Raw genomic sequence first — 24,313 nt, 5'->3', positions numbered from 1 at the left:
CTACTACTGAATTCTGTACACTTTTAGGAACAGTTTCAAACACTTTATGGAAATGCAGTTTGATATAAGTTTATTTGTATTGCCTTTCTCTTGATTATTCATAGATTCATAGAATTATTGTTATAAGAAAGTGTTTCAGTTGCAGTTGTCAGACAAATGAGCAAATGACTCACACTCTCAGACCTCCTCTTTCTGGCCCCAGTTCAGGAAAGCACTTAAGTACGTACTTATGTCTATCCCTGTTAAGGGCAGCATTGTGCATTCTTAAAGTTAAGCATGTGCTTAAGCATGGTACCATTACTTTCTTGAATTGAAGGCTGTGGATGTGCATAGAACTCTGGAACATGGGACTTAAACAAGAAAGTTGTTTTTTATATGTGAGACCCTTATTAAAAAATCAGAAACCTGTCAGTGCCTTCAGGCTTTGAAAAATGCATTTTTGAAAGCAAACTATTGCTCATAAGAAAAAGAGTTTGTGTGTCCAGTCAAACAAATAAGAAAACTGATCCTCCATGGGCAAGCAAGAAATTTCAGAAATATAAAGTAAATTTAGAGTTTAACATTTAGACACTTTTATTGTTCGGATAAAGAAAAAAACATATATGGCACAAAGTGAGGCATGAAGGGTTAGCATTCTCTTAATGAGTAAATATCATATTTATTTGCAGATTCTCAAACAAAGTTTATTGAACGGTTGCAAAGGATCATATGGGTTAGCTCCAGTTATGTAAATTATGAACTAGATCCCCAGTTTGTAATGGGGTTGGGCCCCGTTACTGTGGAGAGGAGTGTGTCCAAGCCACCTCCAACCCAAGACAGTTGCTCCTCCCTGCCCCAGCACCAATGCAGTGGCGGTGCAGCTGTAGCAACCAGCTGGAGGCAGGTGTGGCAGATGCAGCCCCAGCAATTAGCTCCAGCTGGGGGGAATGTTCCCCAGCTGTGGGTAATTTAAAACCCCAGCTGTCTGGGTCAGGAAGAAGGGACCCACGCCTGGAGGAGAAGGGCAATAAGAGCAGCCAGGGCAGCTGCCAAGGCGTCTCTCGGGTGCAAGGAGCTGGCAGCGTTAAGAGAAACATACTCAAACAAAGCGATGCGGCCCTGTACAGGGTCTCCCTCACCTGGCAGAGGCCTGGGGTTGGCTCATGCCCTGGGGCAGCTGGACTGCAGTGTGGAGCAATGACTCTTGACCCTCCCCCAGAGGAGATAAGTACAGCAACCCCCACCCCCCAGCACAAGATAAGTGCAACCCATTTTCACTTCTCGTTCTTTATTTTTTGTAGTTGGTTATAGACCCAGGGGCAGGGTCCAAGAACTGGAAAGAATCTTGTAGCCTGAGAGGCGAGCCTCAGACCTGCTGCATGGGAGGCTGGGGTCCTGGGAAGTGGATCCATGGCCAACCCACCACAGCTACAGTAAAAGTGGGCAGGGCATGACAGTACACCCAATTGAACATGCCCAGCACTGCCCCTCCAGAGTAGCAATTACCTACCCGACCCACACATCTTCTGCCATTAATTGATTAATTACCCAATAAATTCAGACTGGCCATGCATGCAAAGTAAGATCAGCCACAAGTGCAAAGTAATTATCTCACAATTAACTGGTTAATCACGCAAGAAATTTAGACCAGCCACACATGAAAAGTAATTATCACATAAATAAAATGGCTGTCCAGGTATGAAGAGCCAGCCAGCTGTCAAGTTGGTGCTTGAAAATGTGTAACAGCTCTATAGCTGGTTTCTGTCCAGCTTTAATTTGAATGTGTAGCAGGGACTTTTATTGCACCCTTCAGATATGGCAGAAGACTGCTGTCATGTCCCATCTTAATTACTTTCTGCACAAACTGTTACATGCCTATTTCTTTCAATCTCTCCTCATATGGCTTCCAAGCCCTTTATTGCTTTTGCCTGCCTGTTATATTCCTGCTCCCTTGGACTGGAATCCAAGCCCTGTATTAGGCACTCAGACACTGTATTCATACAGGAGAAGAAATGAGCACCTTCTAAGAGCAATACCAAAACCTACACACTGAGCCAGCCCAGAGGAAAAACTAGGGCTAAGTATAGACAGTCAGAAAGCCCAAGGCTGAATTGATTAAATGGTTGCAAGTTAGTCTAAGCTGCATAGACTGAACCAATAGGCAAGTGAACAGACATTCACTTTTGATCCCAAAAATGCAGCCATATGCCTGCAGTGGCCCAGGCCTGAAACTGGGGGACACTATAGCACACCTTCCTGCTCACTTGGAGCAGATAGTTTGGGCCAAAGCTAGCTGTCCGCACTTCAAGGAGGTTTGCAGGGGAGGTGCAAAGCATCCTGGGATGCCGAGGGACTGTGAGTATACTTGAATCTGGAGGGGATGTGGGACAGAAGTTCAATAAACTGATTTAATCAAAATCAGTTCAATCGGATACTACATCCATCCAGGTTTATTTTAAACTGGTTTCGGCCATTTTGAAAGTGGTTTATGTCCACTGAACTTCTGTTGTGTTACAGATTTGAACCAGTTTACAAACACTTATACTGGTTTATGTGTAATTTTTGTCCCTAACCTATGTGCAGGAGGTATTCTGAAATCCCTCTCTGGAACCCAAGTATATACAAGCATTACATTTAGATCACCCTAACCAAGGTTAGGGCAATTTAAATACCCAGGTATGCAACCATTCACAGAGCTTATATTGCCCTAAAAATGAGGCACGCAATATAAAGTGAGTTCTTGTCAGACAAGAACTAACTTGAAATCAGCATAACAAATGCTTGTACACATTTCCAGCACAGTCCTGGGGCCGGGAAAGCCCAGTCATTCTCCACAGTCCCAGAGTTGTGCTGTTTTTACTCCTTCCCCGAACCCTAACTGGGCTATTTTTATCTCTGACTAGGCTCCCCATCCCTATACAGGGAGACAGCTGGAGAATAAATCAAATGCTGTGGCTGGATTTAAAGAGATCCCAGATTATTTCGTGAACCTTAAAAGCAGCAATAAAGTATAATGCATAACTGAATTACATGTACATATATAGCATATATATTGATATAAAAAATATCCCGCTTAGATTCAGACTCAGACAAACATAAAAATAAAATATGGAGTTTTTATACTGCATTTGCATAATACCCATAAATTTTAATGGAAATTAATAGGATCATCCATGCTATATGCTACAAAAGTTTATCTGGAAAGCAGGGAAGAGCTGTACCTGTAGACTAAATGAATCCAATATAAATAAGCTTTTGTCTAATGAAGTGAGCTCTTGCTTATGAAAGCTTATGCGTCTGTGATTTAGTTAGTCTCTACCCTGCCTTTTGCCTAACTTCAGACTAACATGGCTATCTCTCTCTGCAAATGTTTATTTGATTAAATTAGCCATTTTTTTCTGTTTGCAAATAAACTTGATGACAAAGGTTTTTTGATAAAGTTCATATAAACAAATTTCAATGAGTAGGAAGCTTGCAAACAGCTTGTTTACACTGTTAACTTCATATGGTATACATGTAGTCGCAGAAGTGTTACAAATAGTTTTTATTTCCTGTAAGATGACCAGCAGTTAAAGAACATCAATTCCTTGCTTATCTTAGAATATGGGCCATTATATAAAAGACAGCTATTCTTAAAAATTCAGAGAGAGAGAGAAATTACAAGGGGGCGCTAGCAGCATTTTTACATGTGCTTCAGGGGTGTGGGAGGGTGCTTTAATTAGTAAGCCATGCTAATTAAAAGTGCCCAGGTGTCAGATGTATCAGCATCCCTGTGCTGAAAAATGGCGGTGGGGCGCTTTGAACTAAAGCTCATTTGTGGTGCCCCACCACCATTTTTCAGCACAGGAATGCTGATCCATGTGATGCTAGAGTCTGCTGAAGCATGTTAATTTCTGTGCTCCAGCAGACTCACTTAATCTGCTTCAAGGCTTAATCAAGTCTGCACCTCCACACTGGATTTCCAGCACATTGAAGCAGGCTTTACGGCCCAAACAAGATAAAAGTGGATCTAACACTAAACCAATAATTACAAACATTTTTTTCAGTATCAGCCAGGTCTAAGAGTTAAGTATACAAAAAAAAAGTCTCCCTGCAAATACAGATCACTTTAGAATGTAAACACAAATGTAAAATTATACTTTAAAACTTTTGAAAGTAAAATTAACACCACAATGTCATATGTCAAGGAAAACTAAGAAAGAGCTATTCTTCTGGCAATGAGAAAAGTACTTTATTAGCACAAGGAATGAATTCCTAGAACTACTCCATCTCTTTCTGTTTCTCTGTCGAGCTTTTGCCTGGAACTTTCCCAGCCTTCCTGACTGGGTCCCTGCTACAGTTTTGAGAAACAATATCCACATACTTAAACCCAGACACACAATCTGGTTTAGATTAAATTTAAAATATTTAACCACATATTTTGCAATGTATATTTAGTATGTACATAATGTATGGCCCAAAAGCTTAAGCTGACAGGAAATAGTTTCAATACTTTACATAAGTATTTGTAGCACAAAGTACTTGCAGGGATGGGTGGATGGGTGTTTGATCTGAGAATAGTATACATAGGGCAACATAACATAGTGTCAACAGTAACATCATGTACCATTTGTCCTGCATTCAGAAATTGTGAGATTGGACTTTATTTTTCTTATTCCTACAGGATTTAAGAATTAGACAGAATGAGTGAATTTCTAGACCTTGATCATTACTGGATTGTTGTTGCTATCCCATGGCTGTTCCCAGAAAACAAATGAAAAGGATAAAAGCTTTTTTATTCTTCCAAACAGACAGAACATCCTGGGCGTTACTAACATTGATAGCATAGTGCTATAAGGAAGATCATAGCAGTGTCATAGTTTTATTGAAGCCAAAGTACATTGCTAAATAACAAAAAACTTTTCTAAAGGACAAGACATATGACATTTGTACAAAATAAATCAAACTTTATACATAATTTATAGTATATACCAAGCCATACAAAATTCACAATATCATATTATCCCATGCATCTATGTGAAGTGTGTACAGCAGTAGAAGTTATAAAGGGAATACATGCATATTGTGTGGAATATTTTAATATTATACAATGGCTGTAGTTATTATGTCTTTATACGTTTGGTTATGATGTGCTATTTGCTACAGAATTAAATCAAAAGAGATCATTAAGGGAAAAAAGCACAGGAAATTAAATAATTGGGAAACTGTACATCTGGAACAAAGGCATAGCTAGATTATAGCTTAATAGAGATTCATCTTGAGGTCTCTTCCTGTACTGGTATATGGGACCTCCAATGAGAAGGGTCATCCTAGGATGAGGAGCCTTTGGCTGTTTGGCAGCCGTGGACATTTGTTCCTCCTGCCCTCATTCTATATATATATATATACCCTGGGCTTACAATAAACAGATTCAAATGAGTTAAGACAACAATGGATGGAGCATCAATTTGAAAGTAACTACTTAGCTGGCTCCATCCTATCTAGAATGCTTTACTCTTCCTAGAACAAAGTCTAGGATCAAAGGGGAGCCTAAATCATAAAGATGCTGGCTCCAGGGAAGAAAAAGGGCTAATGGGTTGCCAAAAGACAAAAGTGACACACACACTGAGGATAGAAGCAGATATCATCTGATGTGTTATTTGCGTTACCATTATTTTTTTAAGCAGAAAGTTGGGGTTCCCTGCTTATGGTGTCCCTCCCAAGGCTCCCCAGGGGCATATCTCCATAAGCTGGGACAACCTGCACAGGTCCCAGTGTGGAGAGATGGGACCCATAGAATCCCCAGTGCCCTGTGCCTCCATACTGGGACCCACTTACACAGACCAGTCCCAGAATCTCCAGGGACACATCTGGGTAAACCAGGAAACTCCGACTTTCATTCTTACCCAGATGGGTCCCCAAAGATTCCAGAGGCAGGTCTCAGTAAGAAACCCTGACTTTGCCCACTTTCCCAGGACCCCTTCCCCCAGGATTTCTGGGGACCCATCTAGGTAAGAGGATTTTCCTGCTTACCAGGTAGGTCTCCAGAGATCTCAAGGGTGCATCTGAGTAAGCAAGTAAACCCTATTTTTTTCTGTTTACCCAGACAGGTCCCCTGAGATCCTGGAGACATGTTTGGGTAAATGAGGAAAGCCAGGCAGGTACTCTCTGAAGTTGAGCAGCCCAATGCTGCCTGGGAATTCCTGGATTTCACAGGACTGGGCCCCTCCAGCCCCCAGAGAACACATCATCCCTTGTTCCGTCTGCACCATCAATGGGCAAGACAAGGGGCAGAACATGGCAGCACAGCTGACCCACTACATTTGGCAACATCTGTTTCTAGCCTGAGAGATACAAGGACTTCAGCAAGCAGGCTGACTCTCCCAGCTCAGAGATGGGAATATGCTGAACTTAACTTTTCTGTCCATAGCTCAGTTAAGCTTAGGTAAGTAAATATATGCATATAGGATTCTTTGTTGTGTTAACCAATTTTCCTTAATACTACGATGCTTTTGGCAATTAAAAGCTACTTTGTATGAAGAGCTACTTTGTATCTCCTGAGCTACTTTGCTCAGGAGATTAGTTAGTGAGGCATTAAAGCTCAAGAGCATTGGAGGAATGGGGGTCCAGGAAAGGTGGTCATTCCTCAAGGGAGCGATCCTACGGGCACAGAAGGCGACAATCCCATTACACATAAAAGGGGACAAAGGGGCCAAGAAGCCCTTTTGGCTGAACAGGGAAGTCCAGGAAAGCCTAAAGGCAAAGAAAGAGGTATACAGGCAGTGGAAACGGGGTAGCTACCAAGGAATAGTATACCTCCCTGGCTAGCACTTGCAGGAAGTCAGTTAGGAAGGCCAAAACAGGATTAGAATTTAGGCTGGCAACAAAAATTAAGGACAACAAAAAGTCCTTCTTCAGGTGTGTAGGGAGCAAAAGGAAGGTGGAGGATAGCATAGGACCCCTACAGGACAAACTAGGGCAATTGGTGACAGAGAGGGGGGACAAAGCTAAGCTCTTCTGTGCGTTCTTTGCATCTGTATTCCTAGACAAATCTCCCAATTGGAAAAATCTCCCTAGACCAAGACAAATCTCCCAATTGGATCATATATAGACACAGGAGGGACACCAGTCCACCAACTGTTAGCGCAGATTTAGTGAAGGTGCACTTGTGTTCAAATCAGTGGGATGTGTTCAAATCAGCCCAGAGAGACTTCATCCAAGAGTGCTGAAGGAATTGGCCAGTGTCATAGCAGAGCTGCTGGCATGGCTGTTCGAGCACTCATGGTGCTCCAGTCAGGTCCAGAGGACCATAAAAGGGTCAGTGTGGTCCCTATTTTCAAGCAGGGGAGGAGGGAGGAACCAGGAAACTATAGGCCAGTTAGTCTCACCTCTATCCTTGGGAAAACGCTGGAAAAAATCATTAAGGATCACATTTGTGGAAGCCCAGCAGGGGAAATAATGCTAAAGGGAAATCAGCATGGATTCATTGCAGGTAGATCCTGCCTGATTAACCTTGTTTCTTTTTATGACCAGGTCACAAAATCCTTAGATGCAGGAGTCGAGGTAGATGTCATCTACCTAGACTTTAAGAAGGCCTTTGATACAGTGTCTCATTCTGTCCTCGTAAATAAACTGACAGGCTGTGACATAGATGATTGCATGGTCAGGTGGATGGAAAATTGGCTTAGGGGTTGCACCCAGAGAGTGGTGGTGGACAGGTTGATATTGACCTGGAAAGATGTGGGCACTGAAGTCCTGCAAGGCTCGGTCCTTGGATTGGTGCTATTCAATGTCTTCATCAGTGACTTGGACGAGGGTGTGGAGAGTACCCTGTTCAAGTTCAGAGATGATACCAAATGCTGGGGCAAAGTTAACACACCAGAGGGTAGGGAGTGAATCCAGGCACATCTGGACATGTTGGAAAAATGGGCAGAACGAAATCGGATGCAGTTCAACAGACAAGTACAAAGTGCTGCACCTGGGCAAAAAGAACCACCAACACACTTACAGGCTGGGGGATGGCCTTCTCAGCAACACAGCAGCAGAAAGGGATTTTGGAGTCATAGCTGACTCCAAGATGAACATGAGTTGTCAATGTGACGAAGCGATCAACAAGGCTAACTGCATTTTTCATACATCAGCAGATACACAATGAACAGGTCTAGGCAAGAGCCTGGCAGACCCGGATCGGGTCCGTGCCAGTGGGACAGGGAGCGGGAAATTAAACCCTTACCTGGCCAGTTCAGCCCAGATTGGCCACACCCCCCAGCACAGCTCCCCTGCACTGGAGGGCATGCTCTAGCACCCCTCACTCCCCGCCCCACACCGCTCCTGGCCTGAGCCACTGCAGCCATATGCCTGCATTGGCTCAGTCCAGAAGGAATGTCTGTGCTGTTACAGACCGGTTCAACCTAGGCAGGTTACACTAACCTGCAAAGGTTGAATCAGTTCAGACTCCGGCTTTTTCAATGTCTGTCCCTAGCCATGGTGCTTTATATGCAGGCCCCCTCCAGCTCAGGCTGAGTAAACCCCAGCTGGCAGCTTGCTCCCTGTCCCTTGCTGACAGCCCCAGGGACAGGACAGGGCTTCATCAGCTCAGCCCTGATTGCACCACAAATTAATGCTAAGGAAAACAAGTTCCCTAAGGTGCTCTAAAGTGGAGCACCTTCATCTAATACCTCATTTGATGAGCGTTAATTTGTCTCATGACCAGCCACTTTTAAAGAGCTCTGCAGCCATGCATGTGTGTCATAGCACAGCTATAGAGCACTTTCAGGGGGCCATTCATACAAAAAATATAACTTCTGTCTGTGTCCCCAGTCTAAAAGTAGTCAAACTGCCTGGTTCCATCATGAGTTAGATGCAGCAAGCCAGGCCTCTTACCTAAGATATGCACTCACAGAGGACTGAAAAGGTTGCAAAGAGCTGCTCTTCTTGAAACTATGATGCATACATAAAATTTCACTGGAAAATTCATCAGAGCATGAACTTTGATTTCAGTGGGAATCTAAATTGGAAATTTTTCCAAATTCTTCTCCAACTTTTCCCCTTGAGTGTTATAAAGAAATGTGAATGTTTCTCATCTGAAACACAACTGGCTTACAGCTTTTCCTCAGCAGGATCATACACATATGGTACTGAGCTTCTGCCATGCTGAGAGAAACTTATGCTAGTGGAAATATTAGAAAAAAAAAAAAGTAATTTATTAGGAACAGCACCTCTTTTTCGTGCTGGCTTAAATTTACAGGAACTTTCCATTGTGTGTCTATAAATATATTTTGAAGGGTCTTTTTTCCTTTGCATCTGCATGTGAACTACATAGAAAGCTGCACAGATAGCATGATTCTGTTCCCATGCCAACTCTGCACAGGTGTGTTGTGCTAAAATACCTCTTTCACTAATTAACCTACACTCAGCACAAGATCCAGAAATTGTATCAGAGAGGCCACCATCTACAAATACATTTATTTTAAACTCCACTCCTTCTGTTCTTACAATTGATTGTTGACTTGAACAGCTTTTCCCAATAAGCACCATTGTAACAGAGTAGAATACGATTCTAGATTATCAATGAGAATAGCACTGGAATAAAAGGACTCACCATAATACTGAGGAGTGAACTAGGACATCACAGCAATGGGGGAAGTTATTAGAAAGGCTAATCGGGGACAGAAGGGTGGGGCATGTGAAAAGTTCATCATTATTTATGGCTTTAAGTTATTATTTTAATTTTTAGCACGTGTGGAGATGAGCTCCAAGGTGATGTACATGAAATAAAATAACAGAATGATTACATAGTCCATTTCAACTAGTTAATATTGGTGGCAGGCATCTAAGCCTTTTATTTGGAAGGAGGATGGTGAGGCTTGCCTACTTTATACACAAAATAATTTTGCATCCTTGGTGCCAAAGCATGTAAAACAGTGTCAGAGGGAAGAATACATCACATAATTCCAGGCCTTGAGTCTCATTATAGTATCATAAGTATCATTTGAAAACATTGCCAAAGCTTTTAATATTATTCTTTATTAAAACAAACAATTTTGGTTATAAAACTGAGGCTTTTTCAAAGATGTTTTTATTGGGGGGAAGGGGGAATGGGAGGGAAAAGAAGGAATGATTAGAGATGTTGTAGAACATCTCCTGGTTTTTATAGCTAACAGATGATTCTTCTGGAAGTACCAATTCAGTACGATTCAAAAGGTGCCAAAGGTTTGGGCACTAGTAAGGGACACAAGTTTAGCTCCCCACTGTGCCACCTATTTACTTGTCATCTTGACCAAGGGCACTACTACAATTCAACTTAAAGCTGGATAGAACCCAGCTATAGAGTTATTACACATTTTTAAGCACTAACTTTATAGCTGGTTGGCTCTGTTTATAGATGGATAGTCATTTTTATCATGTGATAATTACTTTGCATGTGTGGACAGTCTAAATTTATTGCATGATTAATCAGTTAATTGTGTAATATATGTAATATGCAGCAGAGGACCAAGCAATATACTCTCTGTTATTCAAAGTTCATTTGTGAAATATTAATTATCAGTCCATTCCTGTTTTAGGTTGTGCTGAGGCAGTTGCAGCCCATGGATCAGAGAAGGCATAAAAGTGACTTAGAGTCATCTTTACCATCTCCTTTCTGAGCTGTGCCAAGCAGAAGCTTAGTGCGAGTCAGCATCCTAGGGAGTAAATTGTGTCCCAAATTTGATGTTTATTTCTCATCCAAAAAAGTGAGACAAAAAGCAACAATCTTCCTGTCTTAAAGTATATCTCAAGTATTTTTTTTTAACACTGGAAGCAAAAATTAGCTATATGGACACAGGCTTATCTATCAGATTTCAGCAAGGCAGTTTTTAAAGATAAGCATTAAAGATTTGAAAGAAATAAGATGGAGACACTGACCCAGCAATAAGTATACCAATGCAGGTAGCTTGGCAATAATACTATGTCTCTTAAAATATTTGTCTTCCTAGATTTAAAAGAAATCAGCAAATTACAATGCACTATTTCCTAATAAAAATTTCTTTCATCTTTTGTTCATCTGCTGGTTTTATGCAACATAAAGCTATAATAGAAGGCTTGGGCTTGATTGTCTGACAGGCCTACAGACACATATGGATCTCTTCCCTAACTGCTTCCCACCCATTCCCAATGTTTCACCTGTTGTTTTTTGGGATGCTCAGGCCTCTGATGAGCTCATGTCTAGAAAATGATATTTCATCCATCATCCATCACTCTTGTTCTCCAGTCACCTTCTAAGACAAACAGATATACTCATATGTTGAATACATTCACTCCCCAGTGGGTGAAATTCAACGAGTGAAGTGTTTAAGAGGAAACAGTCTACTCTAAAACCAAACCTGCTGTGTTTTGCTTACCTTCAAAATATGCATGTTCTACCTAACTTAATGTATGACCTTGTTTTACTCCTCTCCTGCATACCTCTCCACTGTGCCTTGTCCTTATTTCGGATTGTGAGCTGTTCCAGGCATGCATTCTTGTCTTTATATTTGCTGAGGCACGTAAGACACTTTTGAACATTGTAATTAATACATTAATAATAATGCTGTAACTTAAACTAGCATGTTAAGGACAGTGGAGAGGGTTACGTAAATAGTGGATACAAAGGCTTTTCTGCATGGCAGATTGCCTTCATCTCTCATCTCTGGAGAGCAACATGCAATACGTAAGTAGCTAAGAAGATTTATGCAGGCCAGCTGAACAGGCATGAAATCCATTCCATGTCTTCCTTTGGTTAAACAGAACTTTTACCTGCAGTAGGGCATTTGGTCATTCAGTTGTCCTCACACTGAATGAATATGCTGTTTGGAACAGGAACTTTTTCTGTTATATGCTATGTATTTATGTGGCTATAAAATAGTAATCATAATCATAATACAACCTGATTATCTATTAAATGTCTTCTAATTTTTCCAGTATTACCCATTGCCTCTCCTTAAAATGGAGAGTGTGATGAGGTAATATTGAGGTGCCAAATGGACTTGGACTTTGAATGCATTCAAATATGCTAACAGGAACAGGGGATGAATGATCTAATAAAGTGCAGTGACTTTTTTCCACTCTAATTTCTATTTTTTCGTTTGGTCTCAAAGTAAAGGTGGAAACAAAACCACAGAACTGGGCCCTTTGTTTCCCAGGCTAGATAACATTGAAGTAGGTTTGGAAGGGTCTTCTCTGTCACTTGAGTCCAGTCCCCTGCCATCACAATCAACCACATCATATAATCCCTATCAGAAACTGATAGTACTCCATCTCTAAAGTAATTACTACTCTTTTTAGATGGCAATTCCAAAACCTTGCCATTTTCTGATGGTTAAAAAGCTATGGAAATGTATATTTGTTTTGTCTTAAAGTACTTGCTGTTTAGCTTTCTTTTCCTTCTTGCAGCTGATACCACTCTTGGAACAGATGATATTTATGATGAGAGAGGATGTCAATGTGACGTATCAGTAGAAGATCTCACCCCAGCACTTAAAACTGTCATTAGAGCTATCAGGTAGGTAAAAAATAGTAAGTGAAGAAATATTTGAAAGATCTGTAGCTCATTGTTGAAATCATTATAGGGTTATGATCTTTATGTCACTAGTAATATGTTAGTATAATTTATCTACCCATACCTACTCATCAATATTAAAAGTTAAACTATTTTGTCAGCTCTAAGCTAACATCTTTTCAGCTTTAAAAATACATTTAGTACAATGTGTGACTTTTGAACAGGACAAGACAGAGAAAAGTGAGGCTTGATTTCCAGTTTACTTTCTGTAATTCAGTGTCCTTACCATTTTGATGTTATTTTACTGAATGTACATTGCCATGCCTGGCAAATTTACAATATTTCTAATAACTTACATTGTTTATTAATTATATCATTTCTAAGCCCCTCTGGAGATGCTGGGGATTGAATCTTGGGCCTCCTACATTCAAAGCAGGAAGTCTACCACTGACCTGTATTCCCTGGATAATTCTGGTTTTTTTGATTATCCCATGGAAATTCAGATTTTTAGCAAAATTCTGATGAAAAGTTCCTGGCCAGCTGTAGCCCTACCTCTCACTACCTTCCCATGCTTCTTGTGAGCCTCTTGTGGGGAAGACTGTGAGAAATGTAAAAGTATTGAATGCACTTAGGATATAAGCTAACATTTTGTTTTGTTGAATCTACTGATGGCAATTAATGCATAGCTTTACTTTATGTTCCAAATATATTCAGTACTGGCTAGCATGGCCACATATGGCATGAATCACATATTTATGGCTGTATTTGGATGAACACAACGAAGGCAGTGACTATTATTGTAGTCTACTATTGCACCATGGAGTTAATATCAGGACAGTTTCTTATCTCTCTCCTCCAAATCTCGTTCACTTGTGGAGCAGCTGGGCATAATCTGATCATGAATGTGTTGTTTTTTTTGTCTCTGGGCACATCTACACATGAAATTTAATGCACACAAATAAACTTTGGAGCTTATTGCTCTGGAGTCTTTTGCTCCTGGGAGCACTGTTTGAATGTGTGCCTAGAAGCAAAAAACTCTGGAGTATATTGCTTCAGAGTTTATTCATGTGCAACACGTGGAGCCCTGTTGGAGCTGCCTGGGCTGGCAGGGGTTTTGGGGGGTCAGCATGCTCCATGTGCAGCCAGCCAGGGGCAGTATCTACACATGTGCTGCTACACACAAAAAAACTCCCTACCCAGGGTTGTATTTACTACGCTGTAAAGTAACAGGAGCCCCAGCCTGTGCTCCTCTGCTGCAGCTCCACACAGCCAGCTTACCCTGCTGCACTCTTTTAAAGTAACAGGAGCCCCTGGTAAACTGGCTGTGTGGAGCTGCAGCAGAGGACTACAAGGCTGGTCCTTCGTTAAAGGGGCACCTCCTGTGTCTGGCTGAGGAGTTACATGATGGGAAGGGGGTGGGACCTTGAGCCATATAAGCACAGGCCCTCAGCCAGAAGGGGCAGTCTGGCCCTGCATGCTGGAGGAAGTGGAACTTCCAGGGAAACTGACTGCAGGAAATGGGCCTATGGACACCGAAGCTACCCGCAAAAGCAAAAACAAGAGACAGCTAAGAAAAATAGCTAGCGGTAGGGTATTGACCCAGAGTCAGGGAGAGCTGTTGTCGAAGCAGTTTCTTTACATTTCTGTTTGCTTATAGGTCATGTAGTTATGCTTAAGTTTAAGACCAATGGACTAGGTTGTGGCTACGGGGGTGCTTTGGAGGCCACAGGAGTGCCTGAGAGGGACCCAGCATAGAGCTGTCTAATGAGGGTGGTCTAATCTAGGTCTTAGAGAGGTCTGTCTAATCAGGGACTCCAGGTGGGACAGAGCAGCATGCAAGCTGCATAGTGAGGTTTGGGGCCCTAAGGGCTGCCACATGAAGGCCGGGGGCCCAGAGCCCAAAAGGGTGAGACAGAGCTGGAGACCAGAAGCTGAGGTCCAGGACAGTGGACCTGGGTAGTAGGGCCCAGCTAGAAAAAAGGGATGAAGTCAGGAAGGTGGAAGCCCCAATAGAAGTTTGATCCTTGTGGGGCCAAGTGCAAAGTCAGGGCCAGGGGCCCCCTCCCAAAACACTGATTGGTATCTGCAAAGCATGAGCATGACTATGGGGGTGGCTGGAGGTCACAATGCTAGCCCCTAAAGTGACCAAGGCCCTCTTAAAGAGGGAGTAGACCCATGGAGTGAGAGAAAAAGAGATAACAGGCACCAAGGAGTAGGCCACCCCAGCTTCCATAGGCAGGCTCCCCTTTTTTATCATTAACAGCAAGCCATGGCAAGTGAGAAATAGGAGGCAGAGGAAGTGTGGGAACACCAACCGGCTAGTCAGGCCACTAGAGACACCAGACTCCAGGGAGAGAGCTCACCCAAGCCTGTTACAGACAGTCACACTTTTTAAAGTGGGCACACATCTTGTGTATCTTCATAGTAGAAAAAGAAAAAAAACTGTCTTTGGCAGCAGAGGAGAGTTACTTCTGTATCTCAAAAACAATCCAGGAAGTCAGAGTTCTTCTTTGGGATGTTGTAGTTGAATTCTGTAGTATATGCACGGAAGCCTCAGGTCCATGATACTAGAGGTGTTTTTGAACAGCAGTGTCTGTCATGGTGCACGTGTCCTGTGGTACCTCATATACTTGCTCATAAAGAACAGGACAGCTGTGTATCAGTCTCAGTTCCCTCAGTGTCATCCTGCTGACAGAACGTGCCGGGTGTGTCTATATAAGATGCTTTACTGCCCTGTAGACTAATCTACTGCACAGTAAAATGTTGCTCTGTAACTGTGCACAGCAGCTGCTGTACATTAAAATAGGCTAACACACAGTTTTCTACTACCTGTAAATACAGGTAGTAGATTTACTGTGCATTAGCTGATTAATTAGTGCATTGTTACACAGCTGACTGGCAAATTGCTCCTGGTCAGTTCAAGCAACAGGGGACGGGAGAACTGTCCCCTCCCCCGGGCAGCTGCTTGCTTCCCAGCCCCTGCTCTGATCAGCTGATCAGAGAGGGGGCCGGGACCAGCTCTGATCTTGGAGCTAAGGCTGGGACAATATTCCTGCTCCTGCAACAGGCAGCTGCCAGCCCTGATCTCAAGATCAGAGCTGCAGCTGGGACATTGTGCCCTGCCCTGGGCAGCTGCCTGCTGCCAGGGCCAGCTCCAAGATTGGAGTCAGAACAGGAGAAGGTTGACAAGCTCTCATAATTGGATGAGGCCATTGATGTGGTGTGAGTGAATTAAAATGTGAAGGTAGAAATATAGCCAAGCTTAACATGAGGAACCTGTATTTCTCCTCAAAATGAAATCAGGTAGAAATAATTCATGGGCTCCAGCCTGGTACAACCTACCTTAAAGTGTTCCAGAGTCTCCTTCTTACCAAGAAAGGAGCAAGTGTTGGAAAGCTCTTGTAACCAGGCCATAAACATACCTCTGTTCACAGCTTTGTGCAGGAGCTGCCAGTTTGTCCCTGGCATCAAGAGCATCAAGAGTCTGAGTTCCTTGCCTGTATATCCCATGCCTTCCAGTTCCTTGCCTGTATATTTTGGAGGTGGGTAGGCTGGATCTGACAGAGGTTTATGAGGCAGTTTCTTGGTGATGACCTAGGTGGCTTTCAAGGTAGGGCCCTAATGACAAAGACCAGAGGGCCAGTGGTTAAGAGTGATTATAAGTGGGGCCAGTGCTTAGGAGTGAGTAGGAGTGATTCTCATGGGACTCACTGAAGACAGAAGAATGTCACAGAGCTAACTTTTCAGCTCCTGACATACACAATGAGGAATACCAGCTCTGGGCAAGTCAATGCACTGGGCAAACATCAGAAATACAACCGACTTGTTATGATTATATGCCGCAGGTTCTCCATCTGCCGATACCAAATTCAGGTGTACAGAGGGGGCCTCCAGCCTCTCCCAGGTGAGTCTTAGGAGCACATGCTAGACAACAGGATCTCTCAGCTGGGATATGATAACCACAGATTGGGTCCCCCTGTGAGACTGACTTGTGTGAAACCTAGTTCTGGTATTTAGAGCATATCTCAAGTTGTTCCATAGCTAGTTTAAGTTTGCAACTGTTGCTTCAAACCCTTCTCCAGACTTTTGGTTTGTTATCTGGTTCCTGACTTTGGCTTCTGACTCTCAGCAAATATCCTGGTTATAGATTTTTGTCCTAACCATGGTCAGACAACCAAACCCCAGTACCCTGAGACCCATTCACGGTAAGGAGTACTAATAAGTACCATATTGAACAGTATTTAATACTGTGACTGGTGACACAAATGGGGAAGAACATATGCAGCATACACAAGGAAAGATACAAATTACAAATGATGAGACAGAACTATAATTTTCTCATAGAAAAGGAATCTGTTTCTATAATTTTTTTTTGTACTGCTTACATATTTGATAATATTTCGATATAATGATCATTTGCTGGTAGACCAGTTAAGTTAGTCTGCCCACAGAGACTCATTGAGCTGGTGGGATTTGAGAACTGTCTGGGGGATATTCCCGCTGACCTCAATGGCTACTCTGTCAATGGCCAATTGAATTTTTAAATAGCATACTGGCCTTGGCCACAGATACAGTGGCACCTAGACACCCATCCCCAATACTGCAGCAGTACAGACCCCACTGGTATATGAAAGATCTGAGGTAGGAGGTCAGATGGTTAGAGTGCAGGTGGCTCACAACTCATGCCAAAGCTGACCAACTGTGGTACAGTTGGTAAAGGACTGTGCCATGGCAGTGAGAGTGGCAGCACCAAAGATGTTTTCCTTCTCCATTGCCATTACATCTGCAAAGTGCATTGTGGTGGAACTGTTCCGGGTGGTGAAAATCTAAGTCGTCTCCAGGAAACCAAGTCATCATCAGTCCACTGTGATGAGTTTGCCACCTACTTTCAGACAAAATCATGCATATCCAGCTTGTCTTGGGGATCGCCAGCTTAGCTGCAGTCAGTGTCTCAGATTGTGGAAATTCTGTCTTGTCTGGTTAATATGAATTAGTTTCAATTGTTGCCACCCACCAGTGCGGATGATGTGCTTGGAGGAATGCAGGCAACCAGTTGCAAAATGGACCCATGCCCATCCTGGCTTATAAGAGACAGCTGGGAGAAAAATTGGAGCCACTGCTGCTGAGTATTATCAGTGCCTCCCTTTAGGGAGGCAGGGTTCCAAACATTCCTAAGTCTGCAATTTTCTAGCCCCTACTCAAAAAATTATCTCTTGATGATGGTTCCCCAGCCAGCTATCACCCAGTTTTCAACTTCCCCTTTTTGGGGAAGCTCATTGAATGAGTAGTTGCTTGATAGCTTGAGGGGCATCTGGGTGCTATCATATTCCTGAACCCCTGCCAGTCTTGCTTTTATCCTGGATATAGTACAAAGACTGTGCTTCTGGCCTGGGTTGATGATCTTCCCATAGAGATCAGCAGGGAAACTGTACTCTGTTGATCCTATTAGACAGAGTACTCAACCCCTGGCCCGTGGCCCAGATCTGGCCCCCAGCTTCAAATCATCCAGCCCATGGGGCTCCCCACAAGTGCAAAAATTTGGCAGTAGGGGAGCGGTGGCAGTACTCCCTTGATGCCAAATTTCTAGACCCATGGGGAGCCCTGTGGGCTGGATAATGTGGCCCTGGGTACAGGGTGCCACTACCTAACCACAGTGCACAGGGGCAGCACAGGGCCCAATCCCAGCACATGGTGCCAGGTAGGGGCAGTGCAGGGCCCTAAGGTCTTATTCTAGTGTGTGGGGGCCAGCTGAGTTCACATGGGGCCTGATCTGAGCGTGTAAGGCCAAGTGGAGGCAGCATGGGGTCAGATGCTGGTGGGTGGGTGCCGATCTGGCCCACAGACCTGCCCCTCACCACCCACCTGGTCCTCAAGGCAAAAAGATTGAGTACCACTGCTATTAGATCTTTCATCAGCATTTGATACAGTTGATCATGAGATATGGATAATGTGTTTCCATGATCTGGTGACTATTCATGAGACTGCTCCTAATTGGTTCTGTTCTTTACTAGCAGGGAGCTCCAGAGAGCAGTGATGGGCAAGTGCTCATTGTCCCCTTGGGACATTTCCTGTGCATTTCCCAGAGTATCATCTCATTGTCCCTCCTCTTCAATGTCTATCTAAGGCCACTGGACAAGATCACATGGAGATTTGTAGTGAGGTGCCAGTGTACTGATGACACCCATCTCACTCCCTTTTTTTTGTCTTACCCAGGCCCTGCAGTCTCTGTCCTTAACCAATCCCTGGCCACAGTTGGGAACTTGATATGGATGAACCAAATGAAGCTGAATTAAGATAAGACAAAGCTACTGGTAGTTAGTAGACTGCATGACCTGGGCAGGGAGCATAGGGAAATCTATTATTGATGTGGTTCAGCCATCTTTTTTCACTTAGGTTCACAGCCCTGGATCTTCCTGGATAATTTGCTGCACCTAGCATTTCAGGTTGTGTCAGTGGCTTGGAGTGCCTTTCACCAACTCCATTCTGGTGAGAAGGCTTTCTTTCAGACTGAGATGTGGCCACCATCATCCATAATTTCATAACCTTGAGGCCAGACTACTGCAATACATTCTACATGTGGCTGCCCTTGTGGACCATCCAGAAGCTACAGCTGGTACAAAACACAGTTGCCTGCCTTCTGACAGGGATGGGTCACAAGGAGCACATTACTCCAATGCTCCAAGGTCCAGTAGCTTTCTGGTTATAATTCCAGGTGATGATTTTCACTTCTAAGACTCTAAATGGTTTGGACCCTACACACCTAAAAAAGTATCTTTTCCCTTATGTTCTGTTGTAATCCATTGCCACATGAAACCTGTTGCAAATAGCATCTGTGTCAAGTTCATTTGGAACATGGGACATTATTCCCATGGGACATTATTCCCATTTCACATGGGACATTATTCTCAGTAGTTGCTCCTCAACTCTAGAATTCCTTCCCCAGTGATCCCTCCAAGATCATCTGGCAACCTTCCAAAAGTATTGTACAACCTTTGTATTTGGTCAAGCATTCAAGCTGGAGTGGTTAATTTTTGGAGGCATTGTCTGGGGAATTTGTTCTATTGCATGCTATTTTAATATTTGTCTCTCTCTTTATAATTAGACTGGTTTCTATTATAAGCTGGCCTGAGCCTCTTTTGGGAAGGGCAGCATACAAAGCTAATAAATAAATAGTATTGTTCTTTAGGGATCTATAGTATTTGTTCAGGGGAAACCATAACTAAGCCTTACCTGGCAGTTTGCCTCAATAAATATGCTAAGTAAGTAATGAAGACATTTTTGGAAACCTAAATAAAGGCTGATGTGAAACATTTTAATATCAAAGTATTTGGAACTCAGCCCAACCCAAAATAATGTAGCTTTTGCTCTCTTTTTTATAATGTTTTGCTGAATTGGGCCATAATTTCTGGTTAATTTTCATGGTACAGTTGCCTTTCACCCCAGGTTGCTAGATGAGTTTAGTACATGATGCATCATTTATCACATTATGTTCGGAATAAAAAAATAACCTGCTATATTTAATACAATGATTTTGAGGAAAAAAAACCCCAACAAGCATTAGGATTTCAAAAAGCTTTAGGAAGTTCACCATTTCATATGTTTATTTTTTAAATTATTTCTTCTTAGAGTTCAAATAGACTCATGGTGTTCTGCTCAATTTACAGCTAGGTTTATGATGGGTCTTTCTTGCCCCCTTGTGGTATAATTAGAAAATGTACTAGTATTTATTGCCTAGTGATTACCATAAAGCCCAATTCTTCAAATGCCTGAGCATATAAATAACTGCTCATGTGTCAGGTGTCCATTTAATGCAAGTTTTTCAAATGTGTAAATGTTTGTGGAATCAGACCCTTCATTTTATTGCATAAGAACATGTACAAATTGGCCAAAAAACTACTTTTAAACTAAAAGAAACTCAAATATCCTATTTATAATTATATTATTTCATTTTTTTAAACTATCAAGTTATCGTAAACATGTATACTGGATGCCTGCACCTATTACAATCTATTACATAAATAGATATTTCAGAATTAAAAAAAAACAGACTGACTTATATGGCTCCTTTTAAGAAACAGAAAGAGAGTAAAGTTCTATATACGTCTCCTGCCTGCTGTTAGATGTTTTACATGTGTCCTTGGAATTTAGTAGGAAACTTTACACATCCAAAGTACAAAGCTAAAGGCAATAAGGGCCTATTCTGAAGCCTATTTAAATCAGTGAAATATTTTCCACTGACTTCATGGGGCTGTGAAGAAAGGCCCTAAATGCTATTTAAAAACCCTGAAAATGACCAAATAAGAGCAGGTGTAATTACTATGAGACCTCATTTCTGGAAAGAAATGCAAATACTCATTATGGGTGTGATTTTGTCAAAGCAGTCAGCATTAGGCTAATTCTACTTCCATTGAAGTAAATTATAAATCAATAGGCTCAGGGGACTTCTAGTTCCAGTGGAGGCAAGGGAAAAGACTCTCATTTTTAAACCATCGGATGATATAACAAAATATTTTACCATGAAGTATTGAAGAAATTGTGACATCTTTAAACATATTTTTCTCAAATAGCTAGAGTCAGACTGAGCTCCAAAACACCATTGTTACTCAGGGCCACATTAAACAAAAAAGGAGTTAGATGGCAAAAACCCGATTTGTGTGGACTTTAGGACCAGACTATCCAACCTAGTAGGCGCATAAATGGACATAAGTGCCTAACTCTGATTATATTCATTCTGGCTTAAGCTGTCTGAAAAACGGGAAATACAAAAGGTGGGTGGGTTTCTGCTTTTTTGTAATTCAGTCTGAAGGGTGAGATGATGGTTGTTACAAAAACATGTATTAACAGATGTTTCGAAACTCAAGCAGGGTGGAATAGAATCACACTTAGCCACCTAAGTCCACTTAAGTGCCTACTTGGTGGTCCAAAATTGAAATCCAAAGAACACCTGCATAACTCCAGAGACATCTTAGCTTGTGAGGCACCTCTCTTCTTGACCTGTATGTTCCCTGGGAACCTGCTGCTTCGTCTTCGATGCATGTCCCAAACAGCACCTAAACCCTTTGAGGGTCCTGAACTGGTAGGAGGGCACTGAATACACCAACAGCATTCAGGTCAGTACAAAACACAGGGGACATGGCTCCTTCATTCAAAAAAAATTACCAAGGAGGTTGTTCCGCCAGCCAGTGGTTAGAACATTTGCCCAGAAGTTGGAACAACTGGATGCTATAGTCTCCTCAACCTGGGGGATTCACTCACCTCTCTCTTCCTATGAGGTTACACTAACCATCAGGCTTTTAAGGTGCACTGGATGGTGGCTCCATCAACTCCTCTTGTTGAAGCTGACTACACTGCAGCAAAACTGCAAGGTCCATGGAGCCAGAAGAAGAGTAAACAAGAGGGAGCGTTATTCTGAAAATCTCTAGTTAGAACCCTCTCGGGAGATGTATATTTTGGCTCTGTCCTAGCACTGTTTTTGTACTGTGCATAAAACAGTCATTAGATAAAGTACAGAAACAGTCCTAGGAAGAGGGACTAGAACCTAGGGCGCCCTTCTCCCAGCTGAGTGCTCTGTCCACTAGACTACAGTCATGCTCTTTTTTGCTTGCTCTCCTTCTGGTCCTGCAAATCTTGTATTGGTTGCTGCACAGTGTTTCAATTTCAATAGCTGGAACGGAAGGTGCCCCTGCCCAGCCTAACGTACAGCCTAGTGCTCCCTTACAACCCTGACTCGCGGACCTATGTACCAGAGAGGGATGGGAGTTCAGACACACTGCTGTGTTTAGCATTTCCTGTTGGTAAACTCTAAGTGGCTCTGCATTCAGCTTCTGGGTGTTTTGAATCACCGATCTTAGGGTGCCTGTACACATGTGGGGAGGCTACTCTAACATGATTAATCGAGTCTGCTGAAGCATGCTAATTAGCGTACTCCACCAGCCTCCACATCTCATGTATCAGCATCTCTGCACTTCAAAATGGCAGCAGGGGCACTTTAACTAAAACTCATTCACCGAGCTTTAGTTAAAGCGCCCCCGTTGCCATTTTGAAAAACAGGGACCCTGATACATGAGGCACTGTGGGTGTTTTAATTGGAGCAAATCTTGGAACTACTCTAATTAAACCCCTCCCCCCCGACACACACCCACCCCTGCAGCATGTGTAAAAATGTCTTTGGTGCCTAACTCCCCCTATGCATTATACAGGGAGTCTAGATACATAAACTCTAAGGTTTATATTTCATAGTATGGGGCAGGTTCCTTAAATGTAGACACTGGAGCATTTAACTTGTTTTTTGTTAGACCTGGTCTTTGCAATAGCATAGTTAATTGGGGGAAGGGTGGGCAGGGGGTGGGGAGGAGAGTGGCCGGGCCTACTTCCATGGCTTGACTCTTTGGCTAAGGACACACATTACACATAAACCAGTTTAAGTCATCAGAATAAGTTCAGTGCACATAAACCAGTTTCAAAATGGCTGAAACTGGTTTAAGATAAACCTGGTTGAATGTAGTATCATACTTAACTGATTTGGGTCCAACTGGTTTATGCAGTCTGTCCTAGACCCCTTCCTGGTGTGGTTTAAGTTAAACCAGAGTCCTCGAGCATCCCAGATGCTTTGCAGCCCTGGGCTGTGCTGTCTGCTCCAGAGAGCAGAGCTGGCCTCACCCCCCTGCTTCCTAGCCAGAGCTTTGGCGGAGAATACAGGCACAACAAGGTCTGCCTGGCTTCCCCATGCCACCCCCCATGACTGCTCACTGCTCAAGCAGGAATCCCCCACCTCCCTCCCTCCCATCCTCCGCAGCATGGACCCCAGCCCCACGGACCCTAGGCACATGGTATGCTAGTTTAGTGTTTCTCACTGGTGGGACACAAAGGTCCTGTAGGTAGGACTTCAACTCATTACCCGATTTAAAAACTCTTTGTGAGCAGGCCCTCTCTGCCATGGCAACGGTAAAAATGAAGGAAAGAACCCGTCTTCAACTAAAAGCAGCTCTTCTAGTCACTAATTCAAACATTACCCCAAGAATTGACATACTTGTTAATGAAACACAACCACAGGTTTCTCAATAATTACTACATTATTATCTCATTTCTGCTAATAGAATTATTTTTTTTTGTTTTCTACAATTACAGCAATTAAACATTCTCAACAAAATTATTGCAGTTTCTAGTTTTTAGTTTTTAATGTCCTTAGCATTTTCTATTAATGATTAATATAATACTAAAATGCATGTAAATATAAAAATACACTTCTTGTAAAAAGCGGGGTTTTGTTTTTACCATGGCAGGACCAGGCAGGGGTGACGTGTAGGGGGTGCACATGGGTAGACGTGCACCTCCTGCAAAAAGGAACCTGCAGGCGGCTGCCACTCACCACCCTGCCACCGAGACTGCCGGCAGCATCTGTGGGCAGTCCATGATTCCTACTGGCCGCTGCTGACCCTGCCGTCAGTGCCTGTGGGTGATCACCAACCCTGGGTCAGTGCTCGCCACCCCATCCCCCCACCAGTGCCGGTGGCATCTGCGAGAGCTCCCCCACTTACTGCTGCCGCACTCCCACCGCCACACTCCCGCCACCGCCATGCCTCCCCAGCCACTGGGGGCATGCGCCATTCATGTGTCCAGGGTTTTTTGACAAAATGGTTGGTGGGACATAAGGTGCAAAAGGTTGAGAAGTGCTGTGCTAGCTGATGCTGAGAGGTGTCTGTGTTTCCAATTTCACTGGGACAGGCAGAACAGTGTCCACTTAGGGCTTTTTGGAGCTAATCAACATATAGGCGACTGGTGCCACCTTAGTCAGGAGGGGCGCTTGCCCCCCCCCCCCCCCCCCCCCACCCTCGGGGC

At 43.1% G+C, this 24,313-nt stretch overlaps 1 protein-coding gene across 1 annotated transcript in view; it reads left to right on the top strand.

The window, feature by feature from the left end:
* KCNQ5 (potassium voltage-gated channel subfamily Q member 5) overlaps positions 1 to 24,313 on the top strand; it is a 202,803-nt gene that overhangs the window by 164,766 nt on the left and 13,724 nt on the right. Inside the window, exon 11 of the mRNA XM_025191141.1 lies at positions 12,370 to 12,478. Within this exon, the coding sequence (XP_025046926.1) occupies positions 12,370 to 12,478 (109 nt within the window). The remainder of the gene's footprint in view (positions 1 to 12,369; positions 12,479 to 24,313) is intronic.

This window comes from Alligator sinensis, unplaced genomic scaffold (genome assembly GCF_000455745.1).
Source record: "Alligator sinensis unplaced genomic scaffold, ASM45574v1 scaffold499_1, whole genome shotgun sequence".
Classification (NCBI taxonomy): Eukaryota; Metazoa; Chordata; order Crocodylia; family Alligatoridae; genus Alligator; species Alligator sinensis.
Note: the sequence above shows the minus strand (reverse complement) of the source record. Positions and strands in the feature narration are given on the sequence as shown.